At 45.3% G+C, this 16,371-nt stretch overlaps 3 protein-coding genes across 3 annotated transcripts in view; 1 reads left to right on the top strand and 2 right to left on the bottom strand.

Moving 5' to 3' along the window:
- Window positions 1-3,425, bottom strand: part of LOC308438889 (protein POLR1D-like) — a 33,021-nt gene extending 29,596 nt beyond the window's left edge. The window contains exon 1 of the mRNA XM_080940416.1: window positions 3,304-3,425. Within this exon, the coding sequence (XP_080796542.1) occupies window positions 3,304-3,329 (26 nt within the window). The 5' untranslated portion in view covers window positions 3,330-3,425. The remainder of the gene's footprint in view (window positions 1-3,303) is intronic.
- LOC308438888 (DNA-directed RNA polymerases I and III subunit RPAC2) lies at window positions 1,961-3,436 on the bottom strand. The gene is made up of 2 exons (XM_080940415.1): window positions 3,304-3,436; window positions 1,961-2,513 (listed from the first exon to the last, which is right to left on the bottom strand). Exons 1-2 carry the CDS (start codon window positions 3,327-3,329, stop codon window positions 2,138-2,140), a joined length of 402 nt encoding a protein of 133 aa, XP_080796541.1. The 5' UTR covers window positions 3,330-3,436; the 3' UTR covers window positions 1,961-2,137.
- Window positions 3,437-4,508: 1,072 nt separating this feature from the next.
- LNX2 (ligand of numb-protein X 2) overlaps window positions 4,509-16,371 on the top strand; it is a 58,967-nt gene continuing 47,104 nt past the window's right edge. The window contains exon 1 of the mRNA XM_080941228.1: window positions 4,509-4,578. The gene's annotated coding sequence lies outside the window, so the exon portion shown is untranslated. The remainder of the gene's footprint in view (window positions 4,579-16,371) is intronic.

The raw sequence follows: 16,371 nt of genomic DNA, 5'->3' as shown, positions 1-16,371 counted from the left end.
GTTTCTGTGCTCAAAACAGATACTTTCTCAAGTTCTCTATCTGGCCTTGTATTTGTTTCTTTCACAGAACTACAATTTAAAAAATTCCTACTACCAAGCTAGGCAGTGGCAGTTCATGCCTTTAATCCCAGGCATGGGATTCTAGGACAGCCAGGGCTAGAGAGAAACCCCTTTTGAAAAAATAAAAACAAGTAAGTTCCCACTGTTTATCTGTTTTCAAGGCCTGGTACAATTCAGGCACTCAGTGAGTCTAAAAGTATCTTTTTAAAAAGTGGGCCAAGTGTAGGAAATACAGGCTCTTGGCAAGGCAGAAGAGGTCAAATATGACTTAAAGGTCACTTTGGGGGTAGGGGAACTTTTTGAGTTTCTCTGTGTAGCTTTGGCCTTCTTAACTCACTCTCTAGACCAGGCTGGCCTCAAATTTATAGAGCTCCTCCTTCCTCTGCCTCCAGAGTGCTGGGATTAAAGGCGTGAGCCAAGGGTTCCATATCTTAAGTATATCGATGGTGTTGTTCTGAGACAAGCTCTTGTTATAGTCAGACTGGTCTTCAGCTTGTAATTCTCCTGTTTGCAAATTTGAATCCCGAGATTACAGGCACGTACAATCATCCTGGACAGACAGTTCAGTTCTGGCTGAAGACAAACATGACCAAAGATCCCAAAGCAACAAAGCTCTAGAGCATGAGGTAACTTGGCTCAAGGGCTGACAGACATTTAGAGTAAATTAAGTCACACATGGGCAGGATACTTACAAGACACAATTAAGATAAACCAGATGACCCTTAGATGTAATATGCATTGTTAATATTTAAGTTTCCCAAAATGTCATTTCTTCTATACAGAATTCTCCTCCTCCAAATCCTGACTTTCTATCAAATATCTCTTCTCTGTAACCCTGGGCTCTACTTATACACCTAAAGACTCAAAATGTTACCTGGTAACTCAAGTTTTTCTCATAATTAAAGTTGGAGCTGAAGAGACAACTCAGTTACTGAAGCTCTTGCTACAAAATGGGGATCTGATTTTAATTTTCAGAACTTGCATAAGAGAAATTGGGTAGGGTGGCTAAGCCTGTAACCCCAGTGCTCGGGAGACACATACAGGTAGGTTCCTGGGGTAGCCTAGCCTAATTGACAACCACCCTTAACCCTAGTATGTGAGAATCTAGGGCAGAGGCAAGTTTACCCAGTGCATTCCAGGTCAGCCAGGGCTAGTTAGTGAAACTGCCCTAAAACCAACCAAACTAAAGTAAGCAGATGGCTCCTGATGAACCCTCCTTAAGGTTAACTCCTGGCTTCCAAATGCATACATACATATCCACACAAACATGCCTGCACGAAACCTAATAAAAATTGGTTTACTCATGTAGTGACCATATTTGTGTTCTGGAATTCAAGCAGTAAACTGACATCTACCCTACAAATGCTACAAAGATGGAGCCTGACACCAATTCAAATTCTCTCGAAAAATCAAAACTCTGAAGAGCACTTTATATTATCCTCACCCTTAAGGCAGTCTACTAATCGTATAAACAGATGCATTTACATTCATCAACTGTTAAGGTGGCTTAATGGGTACAGGTGCTTGTGGCCAAGTCCAATAATCATCAAAATGGCTTCAAGGTGGTAGGAGAGAACAGACTCTCATGTGTGCTGTGGAATGTTTGTGTATGCATACATATATTAAGTAAAATGAAAAAAAAAAGCAAAAAAACAAGTAACAAAAACAAACCAAGTCCCTCTTTCCAGCCTTTTTAATTATAGTCTGGGTCTCATTCCACTTTACCCGTCCTTTCCGCAGCACCTCAGTCATATAGTAATAAATAGTCTTTTTAAGACCTGTGATCACAACCTCTGACTTGGCCCAGTTATGTTTGTTCACTTTTAGTGCTGCTTCAATTAAGGGGCGACACCATTTTTGGTGTTCATTTGGTTCAAGGAAGAGAAACCACTCAAACTAGTTTAAACACAAGAGAGAATTTATTAGGCAAATATACTTGCAGAGATTCCGAAAGCCGTGATGGGCCCATAGCTAGAGCCACGTTTTCCTACAGGACAGAACATGCTGCCATCACAAATTCTAGTTCTGGGTCCTGGACCAGCCTGAGGGTGGTCCAGCTCGTACCCTGCATGAGGGACTACAATGTGGGTTTGCTTTTGCTTGCCTTTTTATCTTTATAGTCCTTTATGCTGGCCTCAAACTTGACAAGCACATGCTGGCAGACATTCAAGAGCTCATTCAGGCCTTTCTGAAACGGCTCAACAGCTGGAAGTGCACCCCGAGTCTGAATTCGCAAATTAATTTTGCTCTCTGAAGGATGGGTCGTAGTGTAACCACAAAATTCCACTTCCGGGTTCTTCATGATTATGTACCGCAGACAATTTCCTAGTGTATGGTCCTCCTCGTGAAGTACAAATGTCACACACTGTCTATCTGTTTCAGCTGCCTGGACCATTTCCAGGGCTGTCTTCCTCTCGCCTTCAGCCATTGAGGTCTTCAATCCTGATATTTTTCTACACACATATTTTTTTTGTAAGAATGAGATCATATGGAATAGCGTTTTCTGATTAACTTTTTAAGATTCACTGCCTCATTTTCCTACCTCCACACTTCTAGCCATAAATATTTAACTCTAATTTCTCCCTACTTCATTTGACTCCAGCAAGGGAGTGGGAGCCATCTCAGAAGAAAAAAAAAACCCATTAAGTCAAATGTTTGCAAAATCTTACTTCGGATAGAGCAAAAGAAAGGGGCAGAGTTACAATAGGGTAGGTTCTGATGGAAGATGAAAAGGGCGTTGACGGGTATAAAAATTAGCATAAAATGGCAACCACAAGTTATTAGGGTGGCAGGCTCAGTTACAGCTTCCATTTGAAAGAGGTAAGGAAACTACTTAGTGAGAGGAAGTTATAAGTTTAATAGGAGGGAGAATTTGGCGGACAGAATTTACGAGCAGTCTGCATAGAGCGGAGTTGCAGTAACTTTAGCCAACACGCCCGGTGCGTGACTTTACACGAGGCACTCCTAATGGGGAGGGGGGTCGGCAGTTTGGGATTTACAGCTGGATTCCCAACTTTTCTCCCTTCCCGGATGGCTAGCGTCCCTCTGGGCTTTCCTGTTATAAATAAACCAGCGGCTCCTCCCTCTTCCCAGCCCGGCCCGCTCAACTCTCTCCTCCCTTCCCCGGCGCCTGGGGTCAGGCCTAGCCGCCACGCCGGGCCGCAGCCGGCCGCGTGCCCCTTCGCTACCCGCTTCTCTGGCCCGACCCGCCGCCCCACTCCATTCTTTTCCCTCCAACCTTACCTCTCCAGCTCCTGATCGTCTTCCATCGCGGGGGTCGGCTCCAGGAAATCCTCAGGTGGCGCTGGTGAAAAGGAAGCTCTTCCCCATGTCGCGAAAGGTGCGGGACAAGGCAGGAAGGAAGAAACCACCGACGGAAGAAGCGGATGACGAAAGGAGGGGGCGGAGCCGCAGCGGCGCGGCAGGGCTCTCCGGTGGGCGGGGCTAAAACAGAACCCGCTCCCGACCACGCCCAGGCACCGGGCAGACCGCTCACCTGGAACTGCGGAAGCTAGGCGGCTGCGGTGCACATTCTGTCCCCCGAGTGCTACCGAAGATCACAGGCTCTCGAACCTGTCGCCCGGAGACATCTATTTAGGGCCAGAGTCGGATCCCTGACCTGCTAGACTCTCCAGGAACGGGACTGCCCCAGGGGCTAGCTATTCCCTGGACTGGAGTCCTCGGGGGTCTTTCTTGGGGCACCCGGCACATTGCAACCTTGAAAATTCAGAGAGACTATTGTGCAAGATGACTTTCCTGATGACACTGTGGGTTTGCTTTTATTTTCTCCCTGGGGTGCAAATGTACATCTCCAATAGGTGCAAGGACAGCGTCTGTCTTTCTTTTGGAGGGGAGAAGTGAAGAGTTTGGAGCCCCGCCCTCCTTCCTCCGGAGCTCACGCATAGGACTTGCAGCACCTTTTCCCTTTGATCCCAAGGAACCGCCCTTCTCCTCAGGTGCATCCTCCCGGCTCCCACCTGACCCTGGCCAGGCTGGGTCCCCGCCCCACCCAGCTGTCCTCTTGCCCAGCACACCTACACGTCAGCCGTCCCGCGCCACCTGTTCTCCCTCAGCCTGGTCCCGCAGCCCTCCCCTTCCTTCAGCTGTCCCACGCCAGGCGCGGCGCTCCAGGGGTGCACGCAGACACTTCTCGAGCGTCTTCTCTGTGTGTCTGAGGGGAGAATCCGGCCGGGAGCGATGGCGGAGGGCGGAACGCGCTCACTCTAACTCAGGAGTGATGAGCAGGGCCGACCCGGCCCCTCGAACTCCTTGATTGGTCGAGCGGCTCCGAGCCCGCTCTTAGTCCCGCCTTTATCCGCCGTTGATTGGCTCAGGTGCGTGTCGGGTTGGGCCTCTGCGCTCGCCCCCGAGGGGAAAGGCAGCAGGGGCGGTTGAGAAGTAAAGTCTTGGCCGGACTTTGCTTCTCGCCAGGAAATCGGCAGCGGCGAGTCCCAGCGGAGCGGAGCCCGGCGGCGTCCTCGTCAGCGCGCCCTCGGGGAGCCCGCCGCTTTTCCCTCTGTGAGTTACCTCGCCTCAGGTGCGGGCGGTGGCGGGGTGTGGCGTCAGGGTAGGGGGGGGCATCTGGGGAACCGCTGGGGGCCGCGTGGTGTCTGGCCTGGCCCGGTGCCGGTGCAGGTTCCAGGAGCCCCGGTGCAGGTCTGCGCTCTTCACGCTTTTCAAGACCTGGACGTTTGGGGACGAGTTTTTTGCACTTCGCGTCTGCACGTTGTCGGGAGCTTGAGTGGCGCTAGCTAGCTGCGCTCTGGTTTTGTTCCCTGGAAGGGATGAGCAGAGAGACCCTCCTCCCCGCCCCAGCCTGTTGCGGGGGGAATTCACACCTTTCTCTTCAGATTTGACATGTTTGGGAGCGTGGGGGGTATAATTTCCAAAATATGAATCCCGATTTGGAAGCATTTGCGCACAAAGCACCTCTTGGGAAAAACATCGCTGGCTTTTCAAAGCTTTCTGCCACGTTTCACACAAGGAGTTTTTTTTTTTTTTTTTTTTTTAATGGAGTGTTCTAGTATTTCCGTTTGCATTTAAGATTGTGTGTTTGCCAGGAGCCTAAGGACGCTTCCGTATGGCTTTCTCGAATCAATTTTTCTTTTCTTACTCTGTAGCCTTGGCTAGCCTGGAATTCACAGAGATCCGCCTCCTGAGTGCTGTGGAGTTAGAAAGGCGTGTGCCCCACACCCCGCCAATTTTTCTTGAGAAAAAAACACAGAAACCAATGGCAAGGATAGTTGGAGGAATCTGTGAGGTCCAGTTTATCCAAACTGCCTTCACTTTAAGAATGTCACATTCTTTGTAGTCACAGTACTTAGAAATTGGCCTCCTTCCCAGGACACAATTTGCCTTTTCTCTAGCCTGTACAGTGACACAGCACAGACGAAGTTGGATCTCAGTAGGTCAATCCTGTTTCCTTTGATAGGTTTGAACATTCTCCCTCCCCCACACCTTTGGATAAAAAGGACTTTGGCAGGTAAAGAAGGAACATGGGGGAATCTAGTGTCCTGTTTGGCTGGCAGATCATTGTTGAACCAGATCTAACAAGGTTTTGCCGATTTAGCCTGTCCAAATTCCATGTGAGTTTTCCCAAAGGGGTCAAATGTAGGCCAAGTCAGAACAGCCCAGGAGTCACATTGCTTTTAATTTTAGTCTATCCACTAAATCTGTGGTTTGTTCCTCTAATCTTCTAGTTTGAACCTTTTCAGAGTATAAACATTTAGCTACTCAGTGTCTACCCCTTTCCAGACTTGGGTGAAAGGGATTATTTCTTGCCCAAAGTTGCTCAGTGTCTGTCTGCTTCTTAGTCCACTACCTGAAAGTGATGTGGGACCTTGAAATCATTTCTGCTTAGGATGGGGTCAGAGACATCCTAGGCCATCCTCAAATTGGCACAGGCTCTCTCTGGGGACATCAGAAATGCTTATAACTGTGAAATGTGACATTATCTGCTGTGCGTATGGTTAATCTGAAGGACACAATGTTTGGGATTAAAATAATGAGGGCCAAGGGCTGAATTTGTTGTTCTTCTTAGGTAGGGTTCATGGTATATTCTACAAGTTTTTTGTAGATATTTGTTGAAATGATAAAAAGAAAGGATTTCCTATATCACATTAAGACGTTTGAACACTTCATCCGGTCAGTGGTAGTGAGGTGTTAATTTCAAGCAGCAAGATGCTGTGGTAAGATTTGAAACCCACAAAGGTAGCTGCAACCGGCTGGAGGACAGTGGGGGGTCCAGACAGGTGAGAAACAGAATGTCGCCGCCGTGGTATCTGTGCACATAGTCTGCGTTTGTGAGGGCTTCTTAGCCCCTCTTTGTTCTTTAGCATTATAGTCTGGTAGGATTGAAAAACCTCCCAAGAAAAGTTCTGGCTATGGCTCAGTAAAAACTCAGCCAACGCTTGTTGTCACCCTGTGAAGAAAGCTGGTGTGGTGTTCGGGAGGTGTGGACTCCCAGGCGGGTGACTAGGTAGGAGTGATGAGAAAAGATGATGTTTAGTTTGTCTGTCTGTTTCCTGTTTTTCTTTTAAAGACAGGGCTTTACTATGCCTGTCCTGGAACTCGCTATGGAGACTGGGCTGATCTCCATAGTTCAGAGATCTGCCTGCCTCTGCCTCCCAGAGTGCTGGGATTAAAGACCTGTGCCACTATGCTCTGTGATTCCTCGTTTTTTGGGGGGAGCATGGGTACGGACTAGTTAACCTGCTTACGGAGGCAAAAGAGGGGTCGGGTTCTTCCAGTTGCCTTTTAAGTGACTATTCCATCTGAGTTTTGACTCCCTAAGAGGCAGGAAATAGTCATAGCACTGTTTAGTAAGGTTTAAGGGTCAAGTGAAATTATGCATGTAATACCCATGACACAATCTGTGGCGCATTCCAGGTGCTGAATAAATATTAGTTGTTCCTTTAATGAGAACACTGTTAGTGAGCTAGTGGAATGGTGGAGGCTTGAGAAAGAGAGCAGTTTACAACACCTCATGGTAGGTAAGGGAAGTCCGGCTCGGGAACTGCCTCATGGGTGATTGACATGTCAACCCAGCATGCTGGATACACGTCGAAAGAGTAGCCCGGAAAGGAGAGAGAAAGAAAAAGCTTTTGTGTAGTCTTTTTGGATGAGTGTGGTAAACTCTGTGACATTTGGGGACAGGGGAAGGTGGAGTTTAGAGAGCAGAGTTGGTGGGGTGGGTGTTCATGTGGAAGAGCAGGTGTCGGAAGTGCGTTTCGGAGCTGGGTGTGGAGACATACAGCTGTAATCTCACTCCAGAGACTATGATGAAAGAAGATTGCCCTGAGTTGGAGGCCAGCCTGTGGGTGAATAGTGAAATCCTGTCTTTATAAATTACAAAAACAGCCCAGGTGGTGATTGTAAGCCTTCAATCCCAGCTCTGGGGAGGCAGAGGTGGTCAGAGCTCTTGAGTTTGAGCCCATCCTGGCTTACAGAGTGAGAGCCTATGACAGCTAGGGATACACAGGAAACCCTTTCTAAACAAACAAACAAGCCCCCCAAAATCACAAAAGCAAACACCTCGGTGTGGCGCATACATTTTATCTCAGCACTTGGGAGGCAGGGGCAGGCTGATGTCTGAGAGTTTAAGGCCAGCCTGGTCTGTATTTCAAGTTTCAGGACAGCCAGAGAGCTACATAACAAGACCCTGGCCTGCCTACCCTGACCCTCCCACAATGATTTTGGTTATCATCAAACGAGAATCCCAGGTTGCTATACCAGTTGGCTCTGATTCCTTCTCTTTTCTGCTTTCCACCCTCCCCTCCCCCCCAGCTCAAGTCGTTCTTACTAACATTGTAAAAATCTCCCCTCGCTTCCTGAGCCGCAGTTCCTTCCATATCTGCCTTCCTATAGGCAGGAAGGTTAGGAGAAGAATCAGAGGTCTTACTTCATAGGTTAACTTAAAATGTGGTACCAGCTGAGAAATTACACACTCGAACGCATACACACACACACACAAAACAGAGGATTGTAACTGTAGAGCTCTCCAGGTCTAAGCTTGACTATTAAAGGGCCTAGAAAGTTTCACAAAACAAATCTCCTTTAGCTTCCCTTAGGCAACAGAAACAGAAAGATCTGAGATCATGTAAACTTTTTGGGCTGGTTGTTGGATCCAGATGAGAGCTATTAGCCTAAGAGTTATTCAGAGAACTTTTTAATTCTGTACTGCAGAGTGACACCCCCCTTCCCAAGCTCAGTATGTATGTGTACTGTATATTATGTACACATACGTGTGTGTGTGTGTGTGTGTGTGTGTGCATATGCATGAAGGAATAGGTCCACCATCTTTGGTCTGTCTTTCTGCATATGTTTGGTCAGAGGGAAAACAAAAGAGAATACATTGTGACAAGAGGCCCTACAGTGTTTGCAAGCCTTTAAGGCGATACAGGAGTGAGAACTGGTGGTTGTTATGAGCCAGCTGTTTCCATGTGAGATGCTGTGATTATTCACTTTTCACAGTTCACTGCCATGGCTGTGGGGTGTGGTAAGTTCTCCAATGGTATCGATGACCTCTGTGTCATAGTGCAGTATTAATTGCTTGACACACAGGGTATAACCTTGTTCATAGGTTACTGACTGGCTTCCTGGTTGCTGGGAGAGCTCCTGGGAAACTCTGAAATCTCTGTGGGGATAGGTGGAAATCTAGGCAGAAATATGTCCAGAGAAGGCTAGGTATTCGATATTCCTATTGCCCCAGCGTGGACATTTTACAGTGTTACCTCAACAGGCCATTTCCCTCAGGAGAAAATTTGTGAGTAGAAATTTGGAGGTTTTTAGTCTGGGTAGAAATGAGAAGTAGAAACAAATGCCAAGTTCTAGGACAGCCAGGGCATCCTAAAGAGAGATCCTATCTAAGGATGGGGGAGGTTTTTTAAATAACATGGTACCCAAAAGTGGACTGTAGTGAAAAGTTTGTAACCAAATTTTTGAGGGTCATAATCTTAGGTTAGTGTTGTACTTCATTATAATAAAGATTTTTATGTTGGCTATTAGTAAATCTGAGAAATACTTGCCCATCCCATCAGATTTTGGCCACAAAGCCTCAACTGAATTTAAATTTTAATTCTTCATCATAATCCTTATCAGTTAAACCACATAATTAACCATGAATCTGATCACGTGGGATCTTTCGATTAAGTCATCTTTAAGGGTCGTAAGCACAGCCATGTTTTTCCTCTGTGTGATTTTAATATTTAAACTTCCGTTTTGAACTTAATTCTGCTGGCCAGATCTCTCAGCATTCGCCACATGGTTGGTGCTGAGCTGTGAAACTCAAATTAAATAAATAAATAAATAAATAAATAAACAAACCATGGTTTCTACCTTTGGAGAAATTCAAATCTTAGAAGACCATCAGTGGCGAGATGATAGTCACTGGAAGTGGGGTGACTAAATACCCGGGCTTCCGTTCCTCAGCTCTTCAAGTCCAGTGGCCTCCAGCTCCGCTGGGGTTTAACAGTCATTGGCACCATGGTGCTTACCACATTAGGAACTCACCCCATCAAACCAGTGTCCTGTTCTGCCCGTCATCTCTACCAGCCCTTTCTAAGTGCAGCTCCCATCCTCCTCAGAGACACTTTGCCAGTCTGTCTGCTCCTCTCCCATCTGCCCCTCCCTGTGGCAGCGATATCTGCTAGGCTTGCTGTCTCCGTGGCCTGGTCTGGAGCCCTGGCTTAAGCGTCTGGCATCTGCTGTCACTGGCACCTTCGCCTCTGTCCAGCTTGTCTTTGCCCCTGCACTGCCTTTCCTCAGTCCTGGGAACTCTCTCAGCTGCCCTCCTGCCCCTTCATTCTCCTGAGTCCATTCTGTATCTGCAGAGTGTTCTGACACTGACCCGAGACAGAATTCATCTAAGAATTGAGACATCATCACACAGTTCCAAGCTGGTAAGCACTCTGAAGTGGTGCAGGCCCGTGTTCTCATAACTGGCCATATTTGGCTGTGGAGCTTTGAAGTGTGACCGCTCTGTACTGAGAAATACAACAGTGTAAAATACGAAACCCATAAAAAACCTCAGTAATTTTTATGTTGATGACATCTTGAATTGGCAACATTTTGGTTACATCAGATGAGGTAAAAACACTAAAATAATGCATTTCCCCGTTGCACTTCTTTTTAAAGGTGGGTGTAAACAAGCACTTGAAATGATAGAATAGGCTTACATCTGTCGGTGAGGGAAACTAGCCCTGTTTACTGCAGAGTAGGGTATCACTGACCCCTCCCTTTTGTAAATTTAGCTGGGAGGCTATGTGGATAAATTGGAGGTAGAAAGATAAGCCCTCACTAGAGGAATTGGAGGTGGTGCCACTTTGAGGAAGAAGGAGCTGCAAAGGGTGACGCCAAGGAGGTGGATAGGCCTGCTCTTACGTGCCTGGCTGGTCTTAAGGTTTAGTCTCATTACTCATGCATTATTCCAAACCTTCACCTTTGACAAACTTTAACCCAGCCCCTAGGTCATGCACAGGCAAGCCGGTAGGAACCTGAAGTGACCTCTGTGATTTCCCCTTCCCAGCTTTCCTGTTGAAATCTCAGGTCTACTGAAGGCCTCATCTGGTCCTCAGTTCCATCCTTATAAATCTCTTTTAGGAGAGCCTCACGGTTTACTTCTGTTCCTTTTCTTCCTTCCTCTCCCACAGCAGTCAGTTAAAAATGGTCTAATATTAATTACACAGCAGACAAGACAGCACCACTGACCCCACGGCTCCCTTTTACCGTTCTCAGCAATACAAGTTCTTACAGATTTTGCGTATATGGAAGTCTGCATAAATGTCTCACAAGATGCATTAATGTTCCATCACACACTACTACTGAGAGCTCACATTACTTTATGTCCCTTCTTATTTGAAATCTGGTGAAATATTTAGCACTTACAGCACGTGTCAATTCAGATGCTTAATTTACAATGGCTTGCTGGAAGGAATCCTGCCAAAATAGTGCAAATGGAACACTTTTATGGTGCTTCATTTTTTCCTAAGCATGCTAAAGTATATTGTGCTTAATCTATTGTGAACCAGATTGCTGAAAGTTTTTTGTGTTGCAGATAGAAACTGTTTCCATGTACAGTTTTCCATCCCCACCCACCCAGCCCCCAGGCCCCTCTCCTTTCTGTTTTCAGTGCATTTGACAACTTTAGGTATCTCATTTGGGACAACGGGAATGTTTGCAAATAGATTGTTATGCCAACACCATGACCTCAGGATTCATGTGTTGTAGCATGTGATAGAAATTCCTTCCTTTTTTTAATGACAGAAAGTTTTCCCATATGGAATATACCACATTTTGCTTAGCCATTTATGTGCCAACGGAATTCTGGCTTCTTCTACTTCTTCGGTGTTTTGCATGTTGCTCTATGACCATAAGCGTGCAGATATCATCTGCCGGGAATGGCATTGATGTGAGGTCAGGTTTCCACGGTGGCTGTACCATTCTGCAGCCCCGTCAGTGGCACATTCCCATCTCTCTGCAGCTCCGCAGCACTTACAGCCTTGCGCTCTGTTGGGTCACAGCCATCTTAAAGGATATGAAGCGGCACCTTTCTGTCTTGATCTCATTTCTGCAGCGGTAAGTGACTTTGCGTATCTTGTCATACGTGGTGGCCATCTGTATATCATTGCAGGAAAGTGCTTTCCAGTTCTTTATCCACTTTTGAGTACTTGGAGTTCTGTATGCATTTTGGATATTGACTCCTTGGCAGATCTGGTATGCAAATACTGGCTCCCCTCTATAGTTGCCTTTTCACCCTACTGGCTGTTTCCCTGGATGTGCGAAGATTTTAAGCTCAGTGTGTCCCATTGGTCAGCCCTTATTTGTACCTTTGAAGTCATCTTTTTCATGAGGCTCTTTCCCTGCTCCCCTCTGCCCCTGGGAGTTGTGTTATGTCAGGTCTTACAGTGAAGTCTTTAGTCTATTTGAAGTCTATTTTTATATGTGATGTAAAATTAGGGTCCAAATAAAAAGTTTTCCCCATGTCTCTCAGACTGTCGCCGTAGAGGCAGAAGTTCTGAAATACATAGACTAGTTTTAACTCCGGATGGGGGAGGTTGGTGGCAGGGACTAGGCTAGGACGTAGCTCCAGAACCATGCATCCCTGTGTACTATTTTATAGATTCCTCTATCTCTTATGTTTCTTATATAGAAACCATTGTCTAGGTTTAACAGAAGCTGACATAAAAATCAGTGAGGACCAGCGAGTTATGGGAGAGCCAGTGCTGTGCCCTGTGGCCCTGCCATGGGTATGTAATGCGTTTGGTCAGCATCTACATCCGTGAGCACTGTTGAGTGGATTTCAAAGCATGATGAGCAGGTCTCATGTGAAGCATGCATTGACTCCAATCATTTCTCTAATTTTAGACTTTGTGCTTCCATTATAGATGAGATAGTTAATATGCTTAAATAGACCGATGATAGTTTTTCTGAAACACTGGCTTCCTCTCTATCCAGGCATCATATCATCTTTGGATGACTTTTCTACCTTTGAAGAAATATAATATAGCATGCGGAACTTTTCAGGGTTTATTTTGCAAATACAAATTTTTAAAGAAAACGATAGGTATCAACTTAATGGAGAGCCACTGTCTATGTCTTGGCTCACATCTCTAGGCCATATTCCATCATAACAAGGGAGTCAGAGCAGCAGGAGCTTGAGGTGGGCATAGTTCATCCATAGTCAGGAAGCAGAGTGACCTGAATGCTCATACCTTTCTCTTTTTCTTCAGTCTAGGCCCAGGAGGCAGTGCCTCTCATATTTAGGGTGTGTCTTCTCATCTCAATGAACCTAATTTAGACTTGCCTCCCAGACATGCCTAGAGGCTAACCTAAACTAGATGTGGTGGTTTACTAAGTATGGCCCTCAGAGGCTCATGTGTTCTAATGCTTGATCCCTAGTTGGTGGAACTGTGTGGGACAGATTGAGAGGCGTGGCCTTGTTGGAGTAGGTGTGGCCTTGATAGAAGAGGTGTGTCACTGGGGATGTGCTTAGGTTTCAAAAATCCATTCCAGGCCCCATCTTACCAACACCTTCTCCTGGAACTATTGAGTCAAATGTGAACTGAAAGGCACTGCTCCGGTGCCATGCCTGTCTTCCTGTCTGCTGTGTTTCGTGCCATTGATGATCATGGACTCACCCTCTGAAACTGTTAGCACATTTCCAAGTAAATGCTTTCTTTTATAAATTCCTTAGTCATGGTGTCTCCTCACAGCAATAGAAATGTAAGACACTAGCTAATCCATCTGTTATTATGCCAGAAGTTCTTTTTCTACCTTATTTTATACCCATTCTATATCCGTCATGTTGACAGTTATTTTTTTCTTTTTTTTAACAACTTTATTAAAAAAAAAAACAAGGATAAATGTACAGATTTTAAGCATTTTTGCATAAAAGTATACGAATACATTTTTGTCAGTGCTTGGCTTTTCCCCCTCCCAAAGGTATGATAGTGTTCATTAAGATCTTACTCATTACAATGAGCATAAAGTACATGTAAAACAGGATGTAACCTGGAATTAGTCAAAGTTTTCTTGGTGTGTAAGTTTTGAGCATAATGGTTTTTTCTTCCTCTTCTTCTTCTTCTTTTTTTTTTTTTTTTTTTTTTTTTTTTTGAACTTCACACAGTCTGTGAGTTGTTTCTGGGGTGTTCAGAGCTTTTTGGGGTTAGTATCCCATTATCAGTAACTGCATATTATGTCTGTTCTTTTGTGACTGGGTTATCTCACTCAGGATGATATTCTCTAGATGCATCAATTTTCTTAAGAATTTCGTTAAGTCATTGTATCTAATAGCTGAGTAGTACTCCATTGTGTAAGTGTACCACAATTTTTGTATCCATTCATCTACTGAAGGACATCTGGGTTCTTTCCAGCTTCTGGCTATTATAAATAGAGCTGCTATGAACATTGTGGTGCATGTGTCTTTGTTGTATATTGGAATGTCTCTGGGGTATATGCCCAGAAGTGGAATAACTGGGTCTTCAGGTAGTACTATGTCCAATTTTCTGAGGAATCGCCAGACTGATTTCCAGAGTGGTTGTACCAGTTTACAACCCCACCAACAGTGGAGAAGTGTTCCTCTTTCTCCACATCCTCGCCAGCATCTGCTGTCATCTGAGTTTAGGATCTTAACCAATCTGACTGGTGTGAGGTGGAATCTCAGGGTTGTTTTGATTTGCATTTCCCTGATGGCTAAGGATGTCGAGCACTTCCTTAGATGCTTCTCAGCCATTTGATATTCCTCAACTGAGAACTTTTTGTTTAGTCCTGTACCCCATATGTTGACAGTTATTAATCACCACAATGTGGAAACTACTTATAGAAAAAATATTACTTATTTATTTCTGTATTTATTTATTTTAGCTCATTATAGTGACAATTTTGGAATTTTTATTTTTTTAAGATTTTTTTTTAAACTTTATTTTATGTACGTGAGTACACTGTTCTCTTCAGACACATTAGAAGTCATTACATCCCATTACAGATGGTTTTAAGCCTCCATGTGGTTGCTAGGAATTGATCTCAGGACCTCTGGAAGAGTGGTTGGTTTTGTTTCTTTAAGAAGCCCAGAAGTTTTATAAGACGATGTTTTTGTTTTAGTCCCAGGTGTGGGACATGGGGCTGCTTTAGATTGTCCACAGTGGCTGATTATGATTTGCCTCGTGCTCTGGTGAGGTGTGAATTTGCCAGCTGCAGATAGCTTCTGTGATTGTGTAACTTTTGGAATTCTGGGGACTTCTCAGAGGGTGTATAAATGCTGGGGCCGTAAGAGTTGGTGGGTTGGTGTTGTGCAAAGAAGAAGAAATTAAATATCCTGAAGGTGAAGATCAAACTTGCCCCAAGGTACTGTACACCCTTAATCAACAGGGAGGAGTCTAACAATAGTGTCGCCTCCTTTCCAGCCCCAGAAAGGTATCTCTTTCTTTTCCTGCCTAGTCTTTTTTTCTCTCTTACCTAGTGTTAAGGAGCTAGAAAGATGGAAGAAAGAAGAACCAACAAAGTAGGAATTACTGGCTCCAACTGATGAATAGCGTTTGAAGAATACAGAGGATGGTGTTATGTGTGGAGGTAGACATTGTAAGAGATGAGGCCTAATGGGTGGGCTTGAGGTCCATTTTCGAAGGGATTGCTGGTCTTCTGGAGTAACCCATACACATTTTCTTTCTCTCTCTTCCCTTCCCCCTCTCTGTGAGTGTATGTGTGTACACACATGCATTCTTACACATCCACAAGTACGTATTTGTGTGGGAACCCACACATTGAGCCTAGTGGACAACCTAAGTTGTCCTCAGGAAACTACCTCCTTTGAGTCAAGGTGTTTTATGGCCTGAGGTTCACCAAGTTAGAGGAACTGGGTAGCTAGCTCCAGGAATCCTGTCCCTATCCCTGAAATATCAGGATTTCAGGAGCATGCCACCATTCCCAGAGTTGTTGTGGACTGAGCTGGTCCCCTCTGCTCTGGAGTGACAATTTTTTTAAGCCCTCAAGTTGTCATAAAAGCGTAATCCTGGTCCCTTGAGAAGCATCTCTGCCTTCCTGTGTGAGCTGCTCTTGCCCTCTCATGGTTGCTCCTGTCATTTTCTGTGAGGGAAAATCTGGTCTTCTGGAATAAGCAGGAGGGAGGAAGGAGGATGGGGGGAGGGGAGTCCAGAAGACCAGCAGTCTCTCACTGTTGTCATGGTTTTGTCTCCAGAACTGTGACTGTGAACTAGGTAAACTTTTCTTCCTAAAGGCAGCCTAGTTCAAGCATCTTGTTATACCTCTGACAAATGATGGTGAATTCTTTTTTTTAAAAAGTGTGAATGTGTAATGAATGCATATGGACGTAACAGAACAGTCTGTAGGAGCTGATTCTTTTTTTTTTTTTTTTTTTTTTTTTGAGAATTTCATTAGATAAACTCTTCCCTCCCCATAACTCCTCCTGTGTGCTTATTCCCTACATCTCCTTTTCAAAATCATGTCCTCTTCGGTGGTGGTGGTGGTAGTAGTGATTGATGTTGTTGTAGTGGTGGTGGGGCCTTGTGACTTCCTTTACTCATCATCCATCTGCAAGTCGACTGGTGAGGTCTTGGCAGGTCTTGTTCCGGTAGCCATGGCTGGTGAGAGTTCATGGATTTCCTGTTATGGCCAGAAGACTCTTCACAGCAATCCTCCTGGTTCTCTGGTCCTTAGACTCTTTCTGCCCCCCTTTCCTGTGAGTCCCCTGAGCCTTGGGTGGAAGGGTTGTGTTAGAGATGTCCCATTTAGAGATGGACACTTCACAGCCACACGTTTTGCATTTTCACCACGTGTGGTTCTTTGTGGTAACCCATT

The sequence above is a fragment of the Micromys minutus genome (genome assembly GCF_963924665.1).
Source record: "Micromys minutus genome assembly, chromosome: 29".
Classification (NCBI taxonomy): Eukaryota; Metazoa; Chordata; class Mammalia; order Rodentia; family Muridae; genus Micromys; species Micromys minutus.
The sequence above is the reverse complement of the archived record's forward strand: the minus strand, read 5'-3'. Positions and strand labels throughout refer to the sequence as shown.

What these genes read in the sequence shown, in the direction of transcription:
- LOC308438888 (XM_080940415.1), bottom strand. Translation starts at nt 3,329, where the DNA reads ATGGAAGACGATCAGGAGCTGGAGAG. An exon ending in GACGATCAGGAGCTGGAGAG is followed by an intron (nt 2,514 to 3,303) that starts GTAAGGTTGGAG and finishes ATATGTGTGTAG; the next exon opens with AAAAATATCAGGATTGAAGA.